At 50.6% G+C, this 23,621-nt stretch overlaps 1 protein-coding gene across 2 annotated transcripts; it reads right to left on the reverse strand.

Annotated features, from left to right (window-relative positions):
* Positions 1–1,646: 1,646 nt before the first annotated feature.
* Positions 1,647–22,486, reverse strand: MORN3 (MORN repeat containing 3). Of its 2 annotated transcripts, none has more exons than XM_028830006.2 (6): positions 22,417–22,486; positions 18,744–18,899; positions 8,387–8,544; positions 3,512–3,671; positions 1,993–2,177; positions 1,647–1,727 (listed from the first exon to the last, which is right to left on the reverse strand). In XM_028830006.2, the coding sequence occupies exons 2-6, from the start codon at positions 18,886–18,888 to the stop codon at positions 1,653–1,655; spliced, it is 723 nt and encodes a 240-aa protein (XP_028685839.1). In that variant the 5' UTR covers positions 18,889–18,899; positions 22,417–22,486; the 3' UTR covers positions 1,647–1,652. The 2 variants fall into 2 exon arrangements, with proteins under 2 accessions (XP_028685839.1, XP_028685838.1); XM_028830005.2 differs by having other exon boundaries at positions 18,744–18,917; positions 22,417–22,437.
* Between the last annotated feature and the right edge of the window lie 1,135 nt (positions 22,487–23,621).

Below are 23,621 nucleotides of genomic sequence, written 5' to 3' on the forward strand. Positions count from 1 at the left end.
CTGTACCAGTGTCCTCTCCTCAAACCCTCACATCGTGCTCAGGAGGGCTTGGACTGGACAAGACCCCACTGGACAGATGTGCAAATGGAGGCTGAAGGCCAACTGCCTTACTCAAGGGTGTTCAGAAGCCAGACCACCTCCTTTCAACCCCGTGCCCAGCCCAGTTATGTGGCCCAGGGTGCAAACAGAAGGTTTCGAGCAGGACTGGAATATACTGGTCTTCAGTGAAATGTTTTTTTTTTGTTTGTTGTTTGTTTGTTTGAGACAGAGTCTTGCTCAGACTGGAGTGCAGTGGCACAATCTCAGCTCACTGCAACCTCCACCTCCCGGGTTCAAACAATTCTCTGCCTCAGCCTCCTGAGTAGCTGGGATTACAGGTGGCTGCCCCCACGCCTGGCTAATTTTTGCATTTTTAATACAGATGGGGTTTCACCATCTTGGCCAAGCTAGTCTTGAGCTCCTGACCTCGTGATCCACCCACCTCGGCCTTCCAAAGTGCTGGGATTACAGGCGTGAGCCACTGTGCCCAGCGAGTTTTGTTTTTTTGAGACAGAGTCCCATTCTGTCACCCAGGCTGGAGTGCAGTGGTGTGATCTCAACTCACTGCAAGATGGAGACCTCCCGGGTTCAAGCGATTCCCCTGCCTCAGCCTCTCGAGTAGCTGGGACTACAGATGCCTGCCAGCATGCCTGGCTAATTTTTGGTTTTTTTGTTTGTTTGTTTGTTTGTTTTTTGAGACGGAGTCTGGCTCTGTCACCCAGGCTGGAGTGCAGTGGCGCGATCTCGGCTCACTGCAAGCTCCGCCTCCCGGGTTTAAGCCATTCTCCTGCCTCAGCCTCCCGAGTAGCTGGGACTACAGGCGCCCGCCACCTCGCCCGGCTAGTTTTTTTTTTTTTTTTTTTTTGAGACGGAGTCTCGCTCTGTCGCCCAGGCTGGAGTGCAGTGGCGCGATCTCGGGTCACTGCAAGCTCCGCCTCCCGGGTTCACGCCATTCTCCTGCCTCAGCCTCCCGAGTAGCTGGGACTACAGGCGCCCACAACCGCGCCCGGCTAATTTTTTGTATTTTTAGTAGAGACGGGGTTTCACCGTGGTCTCGATCTCCTGACCTTGTGATCCGCCCGCCTCGGCCTCCCAAAGTGCTGGGATTACAGGCGTGAGCCACCGCGCCCGGCGTTTTTTTTTTTTTTTTTGTATTTTTTAGTAGAGACGGGGTTTCACCGTGTTAGCCAGGATGGTCTCGATCTCCTGACCTCGTGATCCGCCCGTCTCGGCCTCCCAAAGTGCTGGGATTACAGGCTTGAGCCACCGCGCCCGGCCTAATTTTTGTATTTTTAGTAGAGACAGGGTTTCACCACGTTGGCCAGGCTGGTCTTGAATTCCTGACCTGCAGTGATCCGCCTGCCTTGGCCTCCCAAAGTACTGAGATCACAGGCAAGAGCCACCATGGCCGGCCAAAAGGGGTTTTGAAAAGGAAGAGTCAAAAAGGACACCTGGACTGTAGGAGGCAAGAAGCCTGCCCTCTCTGATCTTGCTCCCCCGCTCCCCTACCCCAAGCCCTTTGGAGACCTCGGGAGATCTGTGCATTGTTCCAGGCCCTGGAGCAGCCTCAGCCACATCAGAACGTGGCAGGCGTGCCCACCTCTTACCTGGCATCAATCTCCTTCCTCTGTCTTCTTGAACATGGCCAAGGCTTGCGCCAGCACACCATCAGGGTCTAGGATTTTGACCTGGAGGGAAATACCAAGAAGTTGGTTTGGAGAACATGGAGGGCCCAGGCTGCCAGCCTTAACGGGTGCTGCCTGCCTGGTGGGGCGCTGCCAGCCTTATCAGGAGCCACCTCTCTTGCTAGGGATGCCCTGACTGAAAACAAAACCTTGTCTGTTCCCTGTCTGGGCTGGGCTGGCCTGGCAGGTCTGGGCTGGGCATGGCTGGGGGTGCTGGCTTCTGTCTCTGTCTGGGTGTGGCTACAGGGCCCTGGTGAGGGCTGCCCACCTCAGGAATGGGGAACTGAGTGGGCTCAGGGGCCTCATCACGGCCAAAGTCGATCATCGTCCCGCACTTGGCCATATTGTCCACCCAGAAGCCTTCAAACAGCTGGCCGTGGTCCAGATGGAAGAAACGCCCCGGCCCGTTCTTCATGCCTCTCTCCCAGCAGCCCTCGTAGCGGTTCCCGTTCTCTGGGGGGAAAGGACAGGGAGGTGTGGTGCAGGGTACACCAAACTAAACTAGACCCCCAGGGGTCGCTCTTCCAGAGCTCCGTGCAAATCCCAACATATTGGGAGGACAAGATGGGAGGCTCATAAGCCCAGGAGATCAAGACCAGCCTGAGCAATATAGTGAGACCCCATCTCTGCAAAAACAATTTTTAAAAAATTAGCTGGGCATGGTGGTGTGCACCTATAGTCCCAGCTACTCAGGAGGCTGGGGTGGGAGGATGGCTTAAGTTCAGGAAGTTAAGGCTGCAGTGAGCTGAGATTGCCCCACAGTACTCCAGCCTGAGTGACAACCTCTGCCTCCTGAGTTCAAACAATTCTCCTGTCTCAGCCTCCCAAGTAGCTGGGATTATAGGTTCGTGCCACCATGCCTGGCTAATTTTTTTATTTTTGTAGAAATGGGGTTTCTCCATGTTGGCCAGGCTGGTATTGAACTCCTGACCTCAGGTGATCCACCCGCCTCGGCCTCTGAAAGTGCTGGGATTACAGGCAGGAGACACCGCGCCCAGTCTGTTTTTATTCTTTTAATTATTTTTAAATGTTTTTTAAAATTTTTTTCAGATGGAATTTCGCTCTTGTAGCCCAGGCTGGAATGCAATGGCCCAGTCTTGGCTCACCGCAACCTTGGTCTCCCGGGTTCAAGCGATTCTCCTGCCTCAGCCTCCTGAGTACCTGGGATTACAGGTGCCCACCACCACACCCAGCTAATTTTTGTATTTTTAATATAGATGGGGTTTCTCCATGTTGGTCAGGCTGATCTCAATCTCCTGACCTTATGATCTGCCCGTCTCTGCCTCCCAAAGCTCTGGGATTACAGGTGTGAGCCACTGCGCCCGGCCTTTTTTTAAAAATTGAGATATAAGTTCATATAACATAAGTTGACCATTTTGAAGTGTATAGTTCAGTGGCATTTATTACATTCACAATGCTGTGCAACCATTACCTCTATCTACTTTCAAAACGTTTTAGTCACCCCAAAAGGAAACCCCGTGCCCATTAAGCAGCCATTCCCCACACCCGCTAACGTCACCATTCCCATAGTCCTAGGCAACCATTAGTCTATTTTCTGTCTCTATGTGTTCTAAAAATTTCATACAAATAGAATCATATATATGTGACCTTTTGTGACTGAGGGGAGGGATAGGGTCCTCTTCCTCTCTTGTCCCACATTGACACAAGGGCCAGTGTGGGACAAGAGTGTGGGGTGTGGCCTGTCTCTGTGGGACCAGATGGGCGTGGCCAGCTCGCTGCCGGGGGCGTGGTCATGTGGGCGGGGCCGGCGGGGGCGGGGTACTCACTCAGGCGCAGCATGCCGTCCCCGTTGGGCTTGTCGTTTTCCCACTGTCCCTCGTAGATGTCGCCGTTGCTGTAGTACATGCGGCCCCACCCGCTGCGCTGGCTGCCACACCACTCACCCTCATAATACTCCTTGGGTCCGAAAAACTGGATCCCATAACCCTGAAACCACCAAGATGCTACTACTCAGGCTCCCCCACCCGCCAAACCAAGAAAGCCTGCTGTCCTCCCAGGCACCCCCAGAGCCACACGCCCCAGCTTCTTCCTTCTTCCTCAGCCCTACGTCCAAGCGGAGGGTCGTGTTTTAGCGGAGGATCGTGTCTTCTTTTTTTTTTTTTTTTTGAGATAGAGCCCCGCTCTGTCACCCAGGCTAGAGTGCAGTGGTGTGATCTCGGCTCACTGTAACCTCTGCCTCCCGGGTTCAAGTGATTTTCCTGCCTCCGTCTCCCGAGCAGCTGGGATTACAGACACACACCACCACGTCCTGCCAATTTTTGTATTTTTAGGAGAGACAGGGTTTCACCATGTTGGCCAGGCTGGTCTTGAGCTCCTGACTTCAAGTGATCCGCCCGCCTCAGCCGCCCAAAGTGCTGGGATTACAGGCATGAGCCACAGTGCCTGCTGATAATGTCTTGAAGGATCTCCCCATGCTCTGTTTCTCTCTGTCCCTCTGCAGCCGCCTCCATGCAGCTGGCCATTAAACTCCCTTCTCACTGACCTACCCTCTCTTCTCTCATCCCCACCCCACCATGCATCATGCAGCCCCTACAGCGCCAGAGGATTCTTTAAATCGCCCATCTAGGCTGACTCACTTTAGGAGGCTGAGGTGGGTGGATCACTTGAGGTCAGGAGTTTGAGACCAGCCTGGCCAACATGGTGAAACCCCATCTCTACTAAAAATACAAAAAATTAGCTGGGCGTGATGGTGGCACCTGTGATCCCAGTTACTCGGGAGGCTGAGGCAGGAGAATCATCTGAACCTGGGAGATGGAGGTTGCAGTGAGCTGAGATCCTGCCACTGCACTGTACGCTGGGTGATGGAGTGAGACGCTGTCTCAAAAAAAAAAAAAATCGCCCATCTGATCATGCTCGCCCCCCTCCAACTCTTCTTTTGACCCAGAAAAATGAACATAAATACCATACTTAGCCTGGCGCGGTAGCTCACGCCTGTAATCCCAGCACTTTGGGAGGCCGAGGCGGGTGGATCACCTGAGGTCAGGAGTTTGAGACCAGCCTGACCAACATGGCAAAACCCTGTCTCTATTAAAAATACAAAAAATTAGCTGAGTGTGGTGGCCGGCGCCTGTAATACTAGCTACTTGGGAGGCTGAGACAGAAGAATTGCTTGAACCCAGGAGTCGGAGGTTGCAGTGAGCCAAGATAGCGCCATTGCACTCCCGCCTGGGCGACAGAGCGAGAGACTGTCTCAAAACAAAAAACAAAAAACAAAAAAACACCACACTTAGTGTCCAACAGCAGGGAAACAAGGTCTGTTTGCAGATCACACCTGAGGAGGTTGGGTTGAGAAGCCACATCTACTCCTCAAAATCCTGATTTCCCACATATCCCTGAGGGCCCCTGCAACTCTTCTCCTCAATCCTGCCCCAGGGCAGACACACTCTGCTGTTTTACATCTCCTTCCCTTTGCTATTTTTTGCCTCCCATCTTTCTTTTTTTTTTTTTTTTTTTGAGACGGAGTCTCGCTGTGTCGCCCAGGCTGGAGTGCAGTGGCCGGATCTCAACTCACTGCAAGCTCTGCCTCCCGGGTTTTTACGCCATTCTCCTGCCTCAGCCTCCCGAGTAGCCGGGACTACAGGCGCCCGCCACCTCGCCCGGCTAGTTTTTTTTTTTTTGTATTTTTTAGTAGAGACGGGGTTTCACCGTGTTAGCCAGGATGGTCTCGAACTCCTGACCTCGTGATCCGCCCGTCTCGGCCTCCCAAAGTGCTGGGATTACAGGCTTGAGCCACCGCGCCCGGCCGCCTCCCATCTTTCTTCCTTTTTTTTTCCTGGTTAACTCCTAGCGTCTTTTAGTGTCACCTCCTACAGGAAGCCTGCCCTGAATTCTCTCTTTTTGAGACAAGTCTTGCTCTGTTGTCCATGCTGGAGTGTGGTGGCACCACCATAGCTCACTGTAGCCTCAGCCTCCTGAGATCAAGCAATCCTCCTGCCTCAGCCTTTTGAGAATTTGGGACTACAGATGTGCACCACAACATCTAGCTAATTATTATTATTATATAGTTTTATTTATTTATTTTGAGATGGAGTCTTGCTCTCTTGCCCAGACTAAAGTGCAGTGGCGCGATCTCAGCTCACTGCAACCTCTGCCTTACGGGTTCAAGCGATTCTCATGCCTCTATCTCCCCAGCTGGGACTACAGGTGCACACCACTATGCCCGGCTAGTTTTTTTGTATTTTTATTTAGTAGAGACGGGGGTTTCACCATGTTGGCCAGGCTAGTCTCGAACTCCTGACCTCAAGTGATCCACCCCCATTGGCCTCCCAAATTGCTGGGATTACAGGCGTGAGCCATTGTGCCTAGCCTTCTGCCCTGAATTCTCTAGGCTGGGCTTAATGATCTTCCTCAGGGCACCCTGTGAAAACATCCCTCCTAACACCCTAACACCATATTCTTTTTTTTTTTTTTTTTTTGAGATGGAGTCTCGCTCTGTCGCCCAGGCTGGAGTGCAGTGGTGTGATGTCCGCTCACTGCAAGCTCCGCCTCCCGGGTTCACGCCATTCTCCTGCCTCAGCCTCCCGAGTAGCTGGGACTACAGGCGCCCGCCACCACGGCCGGCTAATTTTTTGTATTTTTAGTAGAGACAGGGTTTCACCGTGTTAGCCAGGATTGTCTCGATCTCCTGACCTCGTGATCTGCCCTCCTCGGCCTCCTAAAGTGCTGGGATTACAGGCGTGAGCCACCACGCCCGGCCCTAACACCGTATTCTATGTAAACTGGTTATTTGGGGCTTTCTCTTCCTACTTTGCCAATAAACAATTTGGGAGCAGAGAATACGAAACCTTGGGCTTTACCACTTGCTAGCTGTGTGACTCCAGGCAAGACTGAAACTGCCTTTGCAAAATTACGACTGAGACAGTGAAAGAGATTTAACTTAACTGACTCCATCTTGCTTCTAACCTCTAAGCTGTCCGTGTCCATTCCTGAGCTTAAGCTGAACTAACTTTGGGAGAAACTTGGTTTATAGTTTATAGTTTAAACAAAGACAGTAACAGCCGTTTCCCAAAGACCTCCTTCTTGCCTGGGGACTACATTGCCTTTGTAGGATTAACATTAAATACAAGATTATAAATTATGGTTTAGGAGTCATGCAGCTGGAAGCTACAAGATTCTGACCCTCCCTAAACTGCTGCTAAGATCAGTGCTGAAGATATTTTGCAGAACTTGCACTTGATGGATCAGCTGGCACCACCCAGATCAATAAACTGACTTATGTGATCTTGTGGCCCCCACCCAAAAACTCAGGGCAAAAAGATAGTTTTGACTCCCTGTGATTTCATCTCTGACCAATCAGCACGCCGGGCTCACTGTCTTTCCCCCACCCACCAAGTTATCCTTTTTTTTTTTTTTTGAGACAGAGTCTCGCTCTGTCGCCCAGGCTGGATCTTGGCTCACTGCAAGTTCCGCCTCCCGGGTTCACACCATTCTCCTGCCTCAGCCTCCTGAGTAGCTGGGTCTACAGGCGCCCGCCACCACGCCCAGTTAATTATTTTGTATTTTTAGTAGAGATGGGGTTTCACTGTGTTAGCCAGGATGGTCTCGATCTCCTGACCTCGTGACCCACCTGCCTTGGCCTCCCAAAGTGCTGGGATTACAGGTGTGAGAAACCACATCCGGCCCTCAAGTTATCCTTAAAACCTCTGCAGCCAGAATGTTCGGGGAGACCGATTTGAGAAATAATACAACTCAGGGCCAGGCGTGGGCAAGGTGAACCCCTTGGGCAGTTACAAGACACCTCATCTCTTCAAGCTTGTTTGCTTATCAATAAAACGGGCATGATCATGATGATGAGCTGTTGCTGTGAGAGTTAACTGAATATTAAATATGTGTTTCAGGCTGGGCATGGTGACCAGGCGTGAAACCCTGTCTCTACTAAAAATATAAAAAATTAGCTGGGCATGGTGGCGGGCGCCTGTAGTCCCAGCTACTCGGGAGGCTGAGGCAGGAGAATGGCATGAACCTGGGAGGCGGAGCTTGCAGTGAGCCAAGATCACACCACTGCACTCCAGCCTGGGCAACACAGCGAGACTCTCTGTCTCAAAAAAAAAAATTTTTTTAAATATGTGTTTCAGGCTCACGATAGTAGTTGCTCAGTTGCAATATTGTTTATTATTGTGTCTCCATGACTGATGGTGAGGATTCCTCCACACTGGTGGGAGTAGGTGGAGGTAACCTGTGCCCAGCTTGGGTGTTTCTGGGCTGAGCACGTGCCTCTGGCTGGCTTCGGCCCCTCGGGACGCTCCTCTCTTGTCCTCTGCCCTCTTGCTCCCACTTTTCCTACCTCCCCTTCTATCCAGTCCCAGCAGAAGGGAGATTCTCAGAAAGAGATGCCTGGGGAAAAGAAAGCCAGGAAGCGAGGGGGAAGAGGGTGGAGGCAATTTTGTCCCTACAAGCCCGGCTGGCTCCTTGCAACCACAGGGTTTTGTGAGCTCCTCCCTGGCCTTCTCTTGCTTCCTGTTTCCTGGATTTTGTTCTGAGAAACTTTGCAATTCCTCCACCCCTTCCTTCTCCCACGCGCACCACAACCTTGTCCTCCTCCCTGTAGACCTCCCCTCTTTTTTCTCCCCGGCCTCTCTCGGCTCCCCCTACACACACACACACACACACACACACAGAGCCTGGCTGGCAGCCCTCCTCACCGATTTCTTATCACCTTTCCACCAGCCTGAGTAGACTCTCCTGCATTTTCCTGTCTGTTGATCAGGAAGGCTGAGGGTGCCATAGCCGTCGCGCTTCCCAAACTTCCAGTCCCCTTCATAGATGGCTCCGTTCTTCTTCCAGACCTGTGTTCCTTTCCCTGGTGACACACAGATGGGCAATGCTACAGACGTGGCCGCCCAGGGGTGGGGGTGGTGTGCCTGCCTGAGCCTCAGGGGTCCCTGACTGGATGAATCTTGAGAGCTGGGACAGGCTCTGCGCATCATCCTAGACACCCAATTCCCAGGAGAAGGCCAAGAAAGTTTCATTTTTTTTTTTTTTGAGACAGCATCTCTCTCTGTCACCCAGGCTGGAGTGCAGTGGCACCATCTCAGCTCACTGCAACCTCTGCCTCCCAGGTTCAAGAGATACTCCTGACTCAGCATTCAAAGCAGCTAGGACTATAGGCGCGAGCCAACACACCTAGCTAATTTGTGTTTTAGTAAAGATGGGGTTCCATGTTGGCCAGGAAGGTCTCAAACTCCTGACTTCAAGTGATACGTCCACCTTGGCCTCCCAAAGTTCTGGGATTACAGGCATGAGCCACTGCATCCGGCCAGAGGTAATTCTCTTTGTTTATTGATTGGTGTCACATGTCTGTCTTTTCCAGGAGAATGTGAGCTGCAGGAGGGCACAGACTTTGGTCTGTTTTGTTCACTGCACTGAAAATCTGTGCCTGGAGACTGGGCGCAGTGGCTAATGCCCGTAATCCCAGCGTTTTGGGAGGCTGAGGTGGGTGGATCACCTGAGGTCAGGAGTTTGAGACCAGCCTGGCCAATATGGTGAAACCCTGTGTCTACTAAAAATATAAAAATTAGCCGTAATCCCAGCTACTCAGGAAGCTGAGGCATGAGAATCACTTGAAACTGGGAGGCGGAGGTTGCAGTGAGCCGAGATGGCGTCATTGTGCTCCAGCCTGGGAAACAAGAGCGAAACTCCATCTCAAAAAAAAAACAAAAAAACAAAACTGTGCCTGGCATGTTCTTGCGGGAAATCAGGGATCCTGAACCGAGGGACCGGCTGAAACCATGGCAGAAGAATGTAAATTGTGAAGATTTCATGGATATTTATTAGTTCTCCAAATTAATACTTTTATAATTTCTTACACCTGTCGTTACTGCAATCTCTGAGCATAAATTGTGAAGATTTCATGGACACTTACCACTTCCCCAATCAATACCCTTGTGATTTCCTATGCCTCTTCACTTTAATCTCTTAATCCCATCATCTTCGTAAACTGAGGAGGATGTATGTCACCTCAGGACCATGTGATGATTGCATTAACTGCACAAATTGTTTGTAGAGCATGTGTGTTTGAACAATATGAAATCTGGGCACCTTGAAAAAAGAACAGGATAACAGCAATGTTCAGGGAACAAGGGAGATAACCTTAAACTCTGACTGCTGCTGAGCTGGGAAGAACAGAGCCGTATTTCTCTTCTTTCAAAAGCAAATAGGAGAAATATCGCTGAATTCTTTTTCTCAGCAAGGAACATCCCTGAGAAAAAGAATGCGCCCCTGAGAGTAGGCCTCTAAATGGCCCCTTTGGGAGCGGCTGTCTTTTACGGTCGAAGCTGAAGGGATGAAATAAGCCCCGGTCTTCTGTAGCGCTCCCAGGCTTATTAGGATGAGGAAATTCCCGCCTAATAAATTCTGGTCAGACAGATTGTCTGCTCTCAAACCCTGTCTCCTGATAAGATGTTATCAATGAAAATGCGTGCCTGAAACTTCATTAGCAATTTTAATTTCGCCCCGTCCTGTGGTCCTGTGATCTCGCCCTGCCTCCATTTGCTTTGTGATATTTTATTACCTTGTGAAGTATGTGATCCCTGTGACCCACAACCTATTTGTACACTCCCTCCCCTTTTGAAAGTCGCTAATAAAAACTTGCTGGTTTTATGGCTCAGGAGCATCACGGAACCTGCCGACATGTGATGTCTCCCTTGGACACCCAGCTTTAAAATTTCTCTCTTTTGTACTCTTTCCCTTTATTTCACAGACCAGTCGATGCTTAGCGAAATGGAAAAGAACCCACGTTGAATATCGGGGCGGGGGGTTCCCCCAATAGCATGTTGTAGGTGACTAATACCTGTTAACTTTTTTTTTTTTTTTGAGATAGAGTCTTGCTCTGTCACCCAGGCTGAAGTGCAGTGTTGTGATCTCAGCTCACTGCCACCTCCGCCTCCTGGGTTCAAGAGATTCTCCTGCCTCAGCCTCCCCAGTAGCTAGAATTACAGGCGCCTGCCCCAATGTCCAGCTAATTTTTGTATTTTTAGTAGAGATGGGATTTTACCATATTGGCCAGGCTGGTCTCTAACTCCTGACATTGTGATCCACCTGCCTTGGCCTCCTGTAATGCTGGGATTACAGGCATGAGCCACCATGCCCAGACTTTTTTTTTTTTTTTTGAGACAGAGTTTTGCACTCATTGCCCAGGCTGGAGTGCAATGGCTCGATCTTGGCTCACTGCAACCTCCACCTCTCAGGTACAAGCGATTCTTCTGCCTCAGCCCACCTAGTAGCTGGGATTACGGGAATGCACCACCACATCCGGCTGATTTTGTATTTTCAGTAGAGACAGGGTCTCTCCATGTTGGTCAGGCTGGTTTCAAACTTCCAACCTCAGATGATCCGCCTGCCTCGGCCTCCCAAAGTGCTAGGATTACGGGCATGAGCCACTGCCCCGGCCTTTTTCTTTTTTGTTTTTAGATAGGAAAGGACTGGCTGTATTGCCTATGCTAACGTGCACAGCTCACTGCAGCCTCAACCACCCAGGCTCAAATGATCCTTCCACCTCAGCCTCTTGAGTACCTGAGACCACAGGTGCATGCCACTCCACCTGGCTAATTTTTAAAAAAAAATTTATAGAGGTGGAGTCTCTCTATATTGCCCAGGCTGGTCTCAAACTACTGAGCTAAAGCAATCCTCCTGCCTAGGCCTCCCAAAGTACTGGGATTACAGGTACAAGGCACCACACCAGGCATTTCTTTCTTTTAGAGATAGGGTCTTGCTATGTTGCCCAGGCTAGTCTTGAACTCTTGAGCTCAAGAGATTCTCCCTTCTCAGCCTCTTGAAGAGCTGGGAATACAAGCACACACCACTGCACCCAGCTTAATACATATTTAATGAAAGGATGAATAAAATATTTGTGGAGTACCTATATTGGCCAATTCAAGTCTGGGTCCTTGGTAACCCAGCAACAAATTCAACATTTTCCTTCTGAGCTTTGTGACCTTAACCAAGTAAGCTAATTCCTTGGGTCTCTCTGAGCCTCAGATACCTCAGCTGTAAAATGGGTATAAGAATATCTTATGGGGGGGTTGGGTGCAGTGGCTCACACCTGTAATCTCAGCACTTTGGGAGGCTGAGGCTGGTGGATTGCCTGAGGTCAGGAGGTTGAGACCAGTCTGGCCAACACAGTGAAACCCCATCTCTACTGAAAATATAAAAAATTAGCTAGGTGTGGTGGTGGGTGCCTGTAATCTCAGCTACTTGTGAGGCTGAGGTGGGAGAACTGCTTGAACCTGGAAGGTGGAGGTTACAGTGAGCTGAGCCGAGATCACACTATTGCACTCCAGCCTGGGCAACAAGAGTGAGATTCTCTCTCTCAATCTCAAAAAAATAAAATAAAATCTTATGGGGACTGGGAGCAGTGGCTCATGCCTGTAATCCCAGCACTTTGGGAGGCCGAGGCAGGCTGATCACTTGAGGTCAGGAGTTCGAGACCAGCCTGGCCAACATGGTGAAACCTGGTATCTACTAAAAATACAAAAATTAGCTGGGCGTGGTGGTACACGCCTGTAATCCCAGCTACTCTGGAGGCTGAGGCAGGAGAATCACTTGAATCTGGGAGGTGGAGTTTGCAGTGAGCCGAGGTCGCACCACTGCACTCCAGCTCGGGTGACAGAGTGAGACTCCAAGAAAGGAAGAAAGAGGGGGAGGGCGAGGGAGGGGGGAAGGAAGGAAGGGAAGGAGGGAAAGGGAGAAAGAAAGAAAGAAAACGTGCCATTTGTGACAACATGGATAAATCTGGAGGACATTATGCCAAGTGAAATTAAGCCAAGCACAGAAAGACAAATACTGCATGATTTTACTTGTATGTGGAATCTAAAAAAGTCAAACTCATAGAAACAGTAAAATAGCAGTTACCAGGGGCTGGTGGGGTGGGGAAAATGTGGAGATGTTCTGTCAAAGGGTGCATACTTTTTGTTATAAGATGTACAAGATTTGGAGACCTAAGGCTGGGCACGGCGGCTCACCCCTGTAATCCCAGCAATTTGGGAGGCTGAAGCAGGTGAATCACTTGAGGCCAGAAGTTCGAGACTAGCCTAGGCAACATGGTTAAGCCCTGTCTCTATTAAATAGACACAAATTAGCCTGGTGTGGTGGTGCGTGCCTGTAATCCCAGCTACTCAGGAGGTTGAGGTAGGAGAATTGCTTGAACTTCAGAGGCAGAGGCTGCAGTGAGTAACACTGCACCACTGCACTCCAGCCTGGACAGAGTGAGACTCTGTCTCAAAACGAACAGGTCGGACACAGTGGCTCATGCCTGTAATCCCAGCACTTTGGGAGGCTGAGGCAGGTGGATCATGAGGTCAGGAGATCGAGACCATCCTGGCCAACATGGTGAAACCCTGTCTCTACTAAAAATACAAAAATTAGCTGGGCATGGTGGTACGCACCTATAGTCCCAGCTACTTGGGAGGCTGAGGCAGGAGAATGGCTTGAACCCGGGAGGCGGAGGTTGTAGTGAGCCGAGATGGCAGCACTGCACTCCAGCCTGGGCGATAGAGCACAACTCTGTCTCAAACAAAATGAAACTAGATCAGGAAGTGAAGAGGATTCCTCCATCCTGTCACTAAGATGCTGATAGACATGTGTATCATGCAGAGGTATACTTGCAGGAAGAGAGAAAAAAAAGGCCAGCCAGGGAGAAGCAGAAATAAGATGGAGAAGTTGTTCTAAGCCTTCCCTGAGGTTGGCTCCACTCCTGCCTTTCTAATAATTTGCTTTTATGGGGTGCTTCGTTCTCCTGATTTGCTGACGCTGTCGTCTCGTACGTGGATGTCTGCAAGGGCCTCTGAGGGGTCTTGCTGCCCCCACCTCATTCACAACAAAATAGCCAGCATGGGTGTTACAGGACATGAATCAGATCATGTCATTCCTCTGCTGTAAATCCTCCCTGTGTCACAGAGTCAAATCCAAAGTTCTTACCGTGGCTGACAGGGTCCTGTATGATCTGACTACCGTTCTTTAGCCCACAACTTTTTTTTTTTTTTTTTTAGATGGAGTTTCACTCTTGGAAACTCCCAGGCTGGAGTGCAATGGTACGATCTCAGCTCACTGTAACCTCCTCCTCCCAGGTTCAAACAATTCTCTTGTCTCAGCCTCCTGAGTAGCTGGGATTACAGGCACCTGCCATCACACCTGGCTAATTTTTGTATTTTTAGTAGAGATGGGGTTTCACCATGGTGGCTAGGCTGGTCTTGAACTCCTGACCTCAGGCAATCTGCCTGTCTCGGCCTCCCAAAGTGCTGGAATTTCAGGCATGAGGGACCACGCTGGGCCTGTTTTTTCTGAGGCAGTCTTGCTCTGGCACTCAGGCTGGAGTGCAGTGGCATGATCTTGGCTCACTGTAACCTCCACCTCCCGGATTCAAGTGATTCTCCTGTCTCAGCTTCCCTAGTAGCTGGGATTACAGGCGTTCACCACTTGACCCAGCTAATTTGTTGTATTTTTAGTACAGATTGGGTTTTGCCACGTTGGCCAGGCTGTTGTGGAACTCCTGACCTCAAGTGATCTGCCCACCTCGGCCTCTCAAAGTGCTGGGATTACAGGCGTGAGCCACCACGGCCTGCCAGCCCTCAACCTCTCTGACCTCCCCTCTTCCTCACTGTTTCACCCACACCGTCCCCCTGGCTGTTCCTTGAACACCCCAGGTATGTTCCTCTGCTCCCGCTGGTCATGCCACCTTCTATCCTAGTCCCTGCCAACATCCACTCAGTTACTCCCTCTCTTCCAAAGTCTCTTTTTTTTTTTCCCCCGAGACAGAGTCTGGCTCTGTTGCCCAGGCTGGAGTGCAGTGGCGCAATCTTGGCTCACTACAAGCTCTGCCTCCCGGGTTCACACCATTCTCCTGCCTCAGCCTCCCGAGTAGCTGGGACTACAGGCTCCCGCTAGCACGCTCGGCTAATTTTTTGTATTTTTACTTGAGACAGGGTTTCACCATGTTGGCCAGGATGGTCTCGATCTCCTGACCTCGTGATCCACCCACCTCGGCCTCCCAGGGTGCTGGGATAACAGGCGTAAGCCACCGTGCCTGGCCCTCTCCTCCAAGTCTTGACAGAATTCATCTGTTCACTGAGTTGAGACCACCATTTAATTCTGCAAACTCAGATTACCCTATTCTGTTTTTCTGTTTTCATACATGTATACCTACCACCTCTAACATAGTTTATTATTTACTTATTATATTTATCATTTGTTGTTGGTCTAGCCCTGCTAAACATACGCTTCATAAGAACAGGTATCTTTGTTTTCTTCACTGCTACATTTCCACAGAGTTTAGCATAGTTCCTGGCACATAGTAGGTACTCAATACAAATTGTGAAGTCGGTATGAACTCGGTTATTCCTAATTCATGTGGACTCACTATTCATGCTACATATATTGGTGCACCCCTCCCCGCCGGGTGTTAGGATGGTGAGGATATAAGCAGTGACCAAGCATGGCACCCCCCCCTTTTTGAGAGAGAGTCTCACTCTATTGCCCAGGCTGGAGTGCAGTGGCGCGATCTCGGCTTATTGCAACCTCTGCCTCTTGGATACAAGCGATTCTCCTGCCTCAGCCTCCCGAGTAGCTGGGATTACAGGCATGTGCTATCATGCCTGGCTCATTTTTTGTATTTTTTAAATAGAGACAGGGTTTCACTGTGTTGGCCAAGCTGGTCTCAAACTCCTGACCTCATAATCTGCCTGTGTCGGCCTCCCAAAGTGCTGGGATTACAGACGTGAACCACTGTGCCTGTCCAGCCCCCACTTTTAAGCCATTTGCTGCTTGCCTCTGGGATAAAGGCAAATGTTATCACAGCCCGTGAGACCCTATATGGTTGGTGCTACTGACCTGCCCGCTCTCGCCCCTTGCTCACTCTATTGCAACCACACTGGTTTCCAGTTTCCTTTTTTCTTTTTCTTTTTTCTTTTCTTTTGAGACAAGGTCTCACTCTGGAGTGTAGTGGCGCAATCATGGCTCACTGCAGCCTCTCTTAACTCCTGGGTTCAAGCAATCCTCCTGCCTCAGCCTCCTGAGTAGCTGGGACTACAGGAGCATACCACCATATCTAGCTAATTCCTTAAGTTTTCTGTTTTCTTTTCTTTCTTTCTTTTTTTTTTTTTTTTTGAGACAGAGTCTCACTCTGTTGCCCAGGCTGGAGTGCAGTGGTCAGATCTCAGCTCACTGCAAGCTCCGCCTCCCGGGTTCATGCCATTCTCCTGCCTCAGCCTCCCGAGTAGCTGGGACTACAGGCGTCCGCCACCTCGCCCGGCTAGTTTTTTGTATTTTTTAGTAGAGACGGGGTTTCACTGTGTCAGCCAGGATGGTCTCTATCTCCTAACCTCGTGATCCGCCCGTCTTGGCCTCCCAAAGTGCTGGGATTACAGGCTTGAGCCACCGCGCCTGGCCCAAGTTTTCTATTTTCTAAGGCCGGGCGCGGTGGCTCATACCTGTAATCCCAGCACTTTGGGAGGCCGAGGCAGACGGATCACCTGAGGTCAGGAGTTTGAGACCAGCCAGGCCGACATGGTGAAACCCCGTCTCTACTAAAAATACAAAAATTAGCTGGGTGTGGTGGCACATGCCTGTAATTCTACTCAGGAGACTGAGGCAGGAGAATCAGGCTTGACCCAGGAGGAGGAGGTTTCAATGAGTCAAGGTCATGCCACTGCACTCCAGCCTGGGTGACAAGAGCAAAACTTCGTCTCAAAAAAAAAAAAAAGTATTCTATTTTGCAGAGATGGGGTCTTGCTACGTTGCCCAGGCTGGTCTCCAATGCCTAGCCTCAAGCAATCCTCCCGCCTCACCCTCCTGAGTAGCTGGAACTACAGGTATGCACTGCCATGCCCAGTACCCTCTTAGTCCTCCAGAGCATCCCCCAATTCTGGCTGCACTGCCTAGCAGGCATGCCCCCTCCCTGGTGAACTTATTCACCTCCTGTTTGGTTCAGCTGGAACATCACCTCTCCCACTCTCTGTGTTCTCATGGCTCCTTCATGTCTCCTCTCTGGTCCCCTTCATATCCAGATGCCACCACCTGTAGCCCCTTGACCTTGAGTAAGTTACTTCCTCTCTCTGAGCGCCATGTGCCTCATCTGTAAAATGAGCATGTTACCTTCCTGGGCAGGTTCTCTGCAACACAGTAAGCTCCCTGAGGGCTAGGATTACGCTGGATGCCCCACACAGGGCCTGGAATGGATTGGGAGCTCAGTAAGTGTTTGTGGAGTGAATGAATGAGCGGTGTGGGGATCCACCAGGCCACTCTGTCCTCAACTTCTGTGACGACTGTCTTGACTGCTTCCGATCTGCTTATACCACAGCAACTCACTTAAGCTTGGTCAAAGCATGTGTCTTGAAGAGAGGGGGCCTCAGTTCTCTGATGTCTGCTTTCTACAGCCCCTGACCCATCGGCGTTAGGTCTACACCTCCAAGGTCTAAGGGATGGCAGGACTCACACAGATGGAAGCCCACTGTCCCGTCACAGATAGGGAGGCCAAGATCCAGTGAATGGGAAATGACTTACCTGAAGCTTCACAACTGCTCTGCAGTACAGCTGGGTTGTGCAGTGTACAGGGCTCTGTCCACAACATATGCCACCCACAAGAACTGAAAAATACACTCAGGCACTTTTTTTTTTTTTTGACGGAGTCTCGCTCTGTCGCCCAGGCTGGAGTGCAGTGGCGCACCGCACGTGGCTCCGCCTGGCCATTTTTGTATTTCTTTAGTAGAGATGGGATTTCGCCATATTGGCCAAGGTGGTCTTGAACTCCTGACCTCAGGTGATCTGCCTGCCTCCGCCTCCCAAAGTGCTGGGATTACAGATGTGAGCCACCTCACCCAGCCTGGAACTGGGATCCTAACCCGGGTTTATTTGACTCCAAAGCACTTAACCCAGCAAGGCAGGAGAGCAGGGTGGTTAAGAGCACAGAATCGGGCCGGGCTCAGTGGCTCACACCTGTAATCCCAGCACTTTGGGAGGCCAAGGCGGGTGGATCACTTGAGGTCGGGAGTTCGAGACCAGCCTGACGAACATGGAGAAACCTCATCTTACTAAAAATACAAAATTAGTCGGGCATGGTGGCGCATGCCTGTAATCCCAGCTACTCTGGAGGCTGAGGCAGGAGAATCGCTTGAACTCAGGAGGTGGAGGTTGTGATGAGCCAAGATCGTGCCATTGCATTCCAGCCTGGGCAACAAGTGTGAAACTCCGTCTTAAAAAAAAAAAAAAAAAAAAAAAAGCACAGAATCTAGCCAGGCACAGTGACTCCCACTTGTAATCCCAGCAATTCAGGAGGCTGAGACAGGAGGATTGAGCCCCGGATCTTGAGGCTGCAGGATCTCAAGGCACCACTGCACTCCAGCCTGTTTTTCTGAGACAGAGCAAGGCCTTGTCCTCTCAAAAAAAAAAAAAAAAAAAAAGAGTACACAGTCTGGAATTGCAAGACTGGAGTGAGCAGCAGTACCACATTTAAAAATAAAAGCCTTTTTTCTTTCTTTTTTTCCCCCAATCAGGATTTAGTTTGTATTAACAGGACCCCTTTGCCCCCTGCTGGTCAGACTTGAGCCCCGGCTCCTCCTCCTCGGGGGATGGAGTAGGGGGTCCTCCCTTGTGCCTGGAGCTCAGCCCTCTGCAGAGCATCACAGATGAATGCAAAGCCCAGAACCCCGCGGCAAGCTGGTTTCGGGGGGATTGTCTTTTCTTGTTGCCAGCCAGCCCAGTGCTTAACCCAAGTCTCAGAAGGCAGGAATTGAGCCCCCTAGGTCCCAGAGCCCCGGGGACAGGCCAGTTTCTCAAGACCCTCTGTCCACTGCTGGTCCTGAGACCCTCACTCTGTTGAAGTCAGGGCTGAGTTTGTTCAGAAGCCCCAGCATGTGGAGGCCCCCAGCTGGCCTGGGCCAGCACTCATCCTGGGGGAGCCTTGGGGACACATCTCATATCCCCAGTGAGCTCTGCACGCTGCCTTCCTGGCCCTGTTGCCCACTGTGGCTACGACCCCACTCTGGCCGCCCGTCCTGGAGTCCCACTCACCGTGTTTCACGTTGTCCTTCCACTCGCCCACATAGTAGTCGCCATTCACAGCGTAGACCTGGCGCCGCAGGCCGTTCTTCTGGGCCTTCCGGTCCCACCCCTTCCACAGGGACTCCGACTTTTTCGGGCACTTAGAGACTGGCATGGTGGCTGCTTCTGCAAGGATGGAGGGTGCTGGAAAGGGGTTAGGAACATCTGGGGCTCAGCGTGCCCCGCGTAATGCTGGGATCCTGAGCTCAAGTGGGGCGAGTCATGTGTGTTCTGAGTTCCCGGGGCAGGTGAACGGCCCTTGGTGGGGATCCTTTAGTGCTGGACTGACCTTTGGCTGGCCCCTCCCTTGCCTCTCCCAGGGGGCCCCTCCCAGGGGGTCTGATGGCACAATCACTTGGGAATCTAGGGAGACCAGTAGAGCAGGAGGGTTTGTGATGGCATCAGGGAGAAGCCGCCCCCAGGGAGGGGGTGGCGGTCATGTATACGTGTATATATATATATATATTTTTTTGATGTCTTCTAAATATTTTTATTTATTTATTTATTTATTTATTTAGAGACGGAATCTTGCTTTGTTGCCCAGGCCGGAGTGCAGTGGCACCATCTCAGCTCACTACAACCTCTGCCTCCTGGGTTCAAGTGATTCTCCTACCTCAGCCTCCTAAATAGCTGGGATTACAGGCGCCCACCACCACGCCTGGCTGATTTTTGTATTTTTAGTAGAGACGGGGTTTCACCATGTTGGCCAGGCTCGTCTCGAATTCCTGACCTCAAATGATCCACCCACCTCAACCTCTCCAAGTGCTGGGATTACAGGCACGAGCCACTGAGCCAAATATGAATCCAAAATATGAACCCAAAATATAGGTTACATATTTTGACAATCACACCTAGGAGTAGGGAAAAATCATTCCAGGCAAAGAAAACAGGCAGAGCAAAAACTGGGAGTGGGGAAACAATCTCAGGTCCCAAATTCTATGCCGTTGGGATTTTTTCCCCTCCCATTTCCAAATATCACATGTACTATTATTAATCTTTATATGTAAATTAACTCACTTGGCAGAGGTCGCAGTAAGCCGAGATCATGCCACTGCACTCCAGCTTGGATGACAGAGTGAGAACTTTTCTCAAGAAGAAAATAAAAATAAGTTAACTCACTTTAAAAAATCAATACATATATTGAAAAAAGGAGGGCCAGGCGCAGTGACTCATCCCTGTAATCTCAGCACTTTGGGAGGCCGAGGCAGGTGGATCACCTGAGGTCAGGAGTTCGAGACCAGCCTGGTCAACATGGTGAACCCTTGTCTCTACTAAAAATACAAAAATTAGCCAGGCCTGGTGGCATGCGCCTATGTAATCCCAGCTACTCAGGAGGCTGAGGCAGGAGAATCGCTTGAATCCGGGAGGCGGAGGTTGCAGCGAGCTGAGGTGGCGCCATTGCACTCCAGGTTGGGTGACAGAGCGAGACTCAGTCTTAAAAAATAATAAGGCCAGGCGCAGTGGCTCACACCTGTAATCCCAGCACTTTGGGAGGCCGAGGAGGGTGGATCACAAGGTTAGGAGACCGAGACCATCCTGGCTAACACTATGAAACCCCATCTCTACTAAAAATACAAAAAATTAGCCGGGCGTGGTGGCGGACACCTGTAGTCCCAGCTACTTGGGAGGCTGAGGCAGGAGAATTGCGTGAACCCGGGAGTTAGAGACCAGCCTGAGCTTTTAGTGAGCCGAGATCACACCACTGCACTCCAGCCGGGTGACAGAGCGAAACTCCATCTCAAAAAAAAAAAAAAAAAAAAAAAATTAATAATAATAATAAGAAGAAGAAGAAGAAGAAGAAGTTAACTCACTTTAAAAAATACATATATTGAAAAAAGGAGGGCCAGGTGCAGTGGCCCATGCCTGCAATCCTAGCACTTTGGGAGGCTGAGGCTGGTGGATCGCCTGAGGTCAGGAGTTTAAGACCAGCCTATCCAACATGGTGAAACCTGGTCTCTACTAAAAATATAAAATTAGCCAGGTGTGGTGTCCCATGCCTGTAGTCCCAGCTATTCCGGAGGCTGAGACAGGAGAATCGCTTGAACCCGGGAGGAGGAGGCTGCAGTGAGCCGAGATTGCACCACTGCACTCCAGCCTGGGCCAGGCAGAGTGAGACTCTGTCTCAAAAAAAAAAAAAAAAAAAAAAAAAGGCCGGGCATGGTGGCTCACACCTGTAATCCCAGCACTTTGGGAGGCTGAGGCGGGCAGATCACAAGGTCAGGAGATCGAGACCGTCCTGGCTAACACGGTGAAACCCCGTCTCTACTAAAAATACAAAAAAATTAGCCTGGCATGGTGGCTGGCACCTGTAGTCCCAGCTACTCGGGAGGCTGAGGCAGGAGAATGGGGTGAACCCGGGAGGCGGGGCTTGCAGGGAGGCGGAGCTTGCAGTGAGCCAAGATCGCGCCACTGCACTCCAGCCTGGGCCACAAAGCAAGATTCCGTCTCAAAAAAAAAAAGAAGAAGAATGGAGACTTTACGTATCATTATTATAAATAGAAAACCAGTAGCAGGTACCCTAAGGCAATGATAAATGTAAAAATAAAAACATTGAACGAACCAACTTAAGTCTTAGCTAGATGCTATGGCTTAGAGTAGGTTGAGCTCCAAGGTCTCTGTTAAAAATAGGAATTAGTAAGGCTGGGCGCGGTGGCTCACGCCTGTAATCCCAGCACTTTGGGAGGCTGAGGTGGGCAGATCACGAGGTCGGGAGTTTGAGACCAGCCTGGCCAACATGGTGAAACCCCGTCTCTACTAAAAATACAAAAATTAGCCGGGCACGACACCTGCAATCTCAGCTACTCGGGAGGCTGAGGCAGGAGAATCCCTTGAAACTGGAAGGAGGAGGTTGCAGTGAGCTGACATCCCGCTACGGCACTCAGCCTGGGCGAAAAGAGCAAAACTCCTTCTCAAAAAAAAAAAAAAAAAAAAAAAAGATTAGCAAATGTTAAAAGAGGTGTTAATGTCATGTAATCACCAAACTGACTCTCCTTGGCTTACTCAGAATTGTAAGAGAACCCAGACTCTAATAACTTTCTCATGATGTCATTGGATGTTACTTCACACCTCATAAGTGTAACCTAAAATCACCCTCCATCCCACAGTTTAGGGAACATAGGTTCTACTCCAAGGAGGCTGTGGTCTTAACACGTGGGCTGTTGACAGGAAATGAAAGTCGGCCCAGGTTGTTTTGGTGCTGAGTAACAGACCACCCTGGCGGCACGGGGGCTGCCGCCTGCAATCCCAGCACGTTGGGAAGCTGATGTGGGAGGATCGCATGAGTCCAAGAGTTGGAGACCAGCCTGGGAAACCATAGTGAGACCTTGTCCCTACAAAAAAAAAAAGAAAGAAAGAAAAAAAAAAAAAGAAAAAAGAAAAAAAATTAGCTGAGCATGGTGGCGCAGGCCTGTAATCCCAGCTATGCGGGAGGCTGAGGTGGGAGGATGCCTTGATCCTAGGAGGTCGGGACTGCAGTGAGCTATCATCCGGATGCCACTGCATTCCAGCCTACCGGACAGAGGGAGACCCTGTCTCAAGGGAAAAAAAAAAAACAACAACCCACAATGGAAGGGGGAGGAGCCGGGAACCAGACGGCTTGGGGTCAGTCAGCAGTCCTGGCCCGCCCCACATGCGCCCGGCTCACCTGCGCTCACCTGCGGGATCGCAGCCTTTAGCTTCAACTTACTGCAGCTGCGGGCGCCGCGGGCCCGGCCGGGGTCGCTATGGCAACGCGCCGCCCCAGCCTAGCAACCAGGCAGTGCCCGCCCCTTCCTGCAGAGATCCGGTAGCGGCAAAATTTGATCGTCAAACTTACGTCACACTTTGTTTTTTATGTTTTGTTTTGTTTTCTTTTTTGAGATGGAATCTCACTCTGTCGCCTAGGCTGGAGTGCAGTGGCGCGATCTCGGCTCACTGCAACCTTCGCCGCCCGGGTTCAAGCGATTCTCCCTGCTTCAGCCTCCCAAGTAACAGTGATTATAGGCGCCCACCACCACGCCCAGCTAATTTTTTGTATTTTTAGTAGAGATGGGGTTTGGCTAGGCTGATCATGAACTTCTAACCTCAAGTGATTCGCCCACCTCATCTCCCAAAGTGCTGGGATTAGAGGCGTGAGCCACTGTGCCCTACCGTCACTTTGGTCCTTAGCCTTATAGGAGTCTGGACTGCTTTGAGCGTCTCATGGGGGCTCTAGAGACCCCCCCCAAATCCTGAAGGGTGCTTTCTCATTACCCTACACAAGTCGGCTTCAGTCACTCTTGGCTCACACCTTCCAGGGGCTCCCCTGGTCACTCAGCGTAAAAGCCGCAGCCCTTCCAGTGGCCTTCAAAGCCCTGGTGATCTGCCGGCGCCTCCCCTTTCCAATCAGACCTTGTCCCCCCCACTCCTGGCACTCGGTCTCTGCTCCAGCCACATACTTGCTTCATTGCTGTTCCTGGAAAATACGGGGCATGTTCTGGCCTCGGGGCCTTTGCCTCTCTTGTGCCTGCTGCCAGGACATCTGTTCCTCCGGAAAGCAGCCTGGATCATTCCCTTCTTTCCTTCAGGGCTTTATTCAAAAATCACCTTCTCAGTGAGGAGTTCCTGGAATCACCCTATTTAAAGTTGGAATTTCCATATACACTTGCCAACCCCCTCATTTCTGTTTTATGTCCTCTTTAGCACTTGGCACCACCACACATACACCCCTTATTTATTGTCTGTCTCTTGGAAGACAAACATTTTTTTTCTTCCAACTTCTATTTTCAATAAAAATTTCAAACACAGAAAAAAAAAATAACTACAATGAACACCTGTTACTGCCTCTGCCTATTTTTACCAATTACTGGCATTTTGCCCTATTTGAAAGCA

The sequence above is a fragment of the Macaca mulatta genome, chromosome 11 (assembly GCF_049350105.2).
Source record: "Macaca mulatta isolate MMU2019108-1 chromosome 11, T2T-MMU8v2.0, whole genome shotgun sequence".
Taxonomy (NCBI): Eukaryota; Metazoa; Chordata; class Mammalia; order Primates; family Cercopithecidae; genus Macaca; species Macaca mulatta.

Excerpts from the sequence above, each read along its gene's own strand:
- MORN3 (XM_028830006.2), bottom strand. The coding sequence starts at position 18,888 with ATGCCAGTCTCTAAGTGCCCGAAAAAGTCGGAGTCCCTGTGGAAGGGG. Across the intron at positions 8,545-18,743 it reads GAAGGACAACGTGAAACACG|GGAAAGGAACACAGGTCTGG; the intron begins GTGAGTGGGACT and ends GTGTGTCACCAG. Across the intron at positions 1,728-1,992 it reads CTCAGTTCCCCATTCCTGAG|GTCAAAATCCTAGACCCTGA; the intron begins GTGGGCAGCCCT and ends ATTTCCCTCCAG.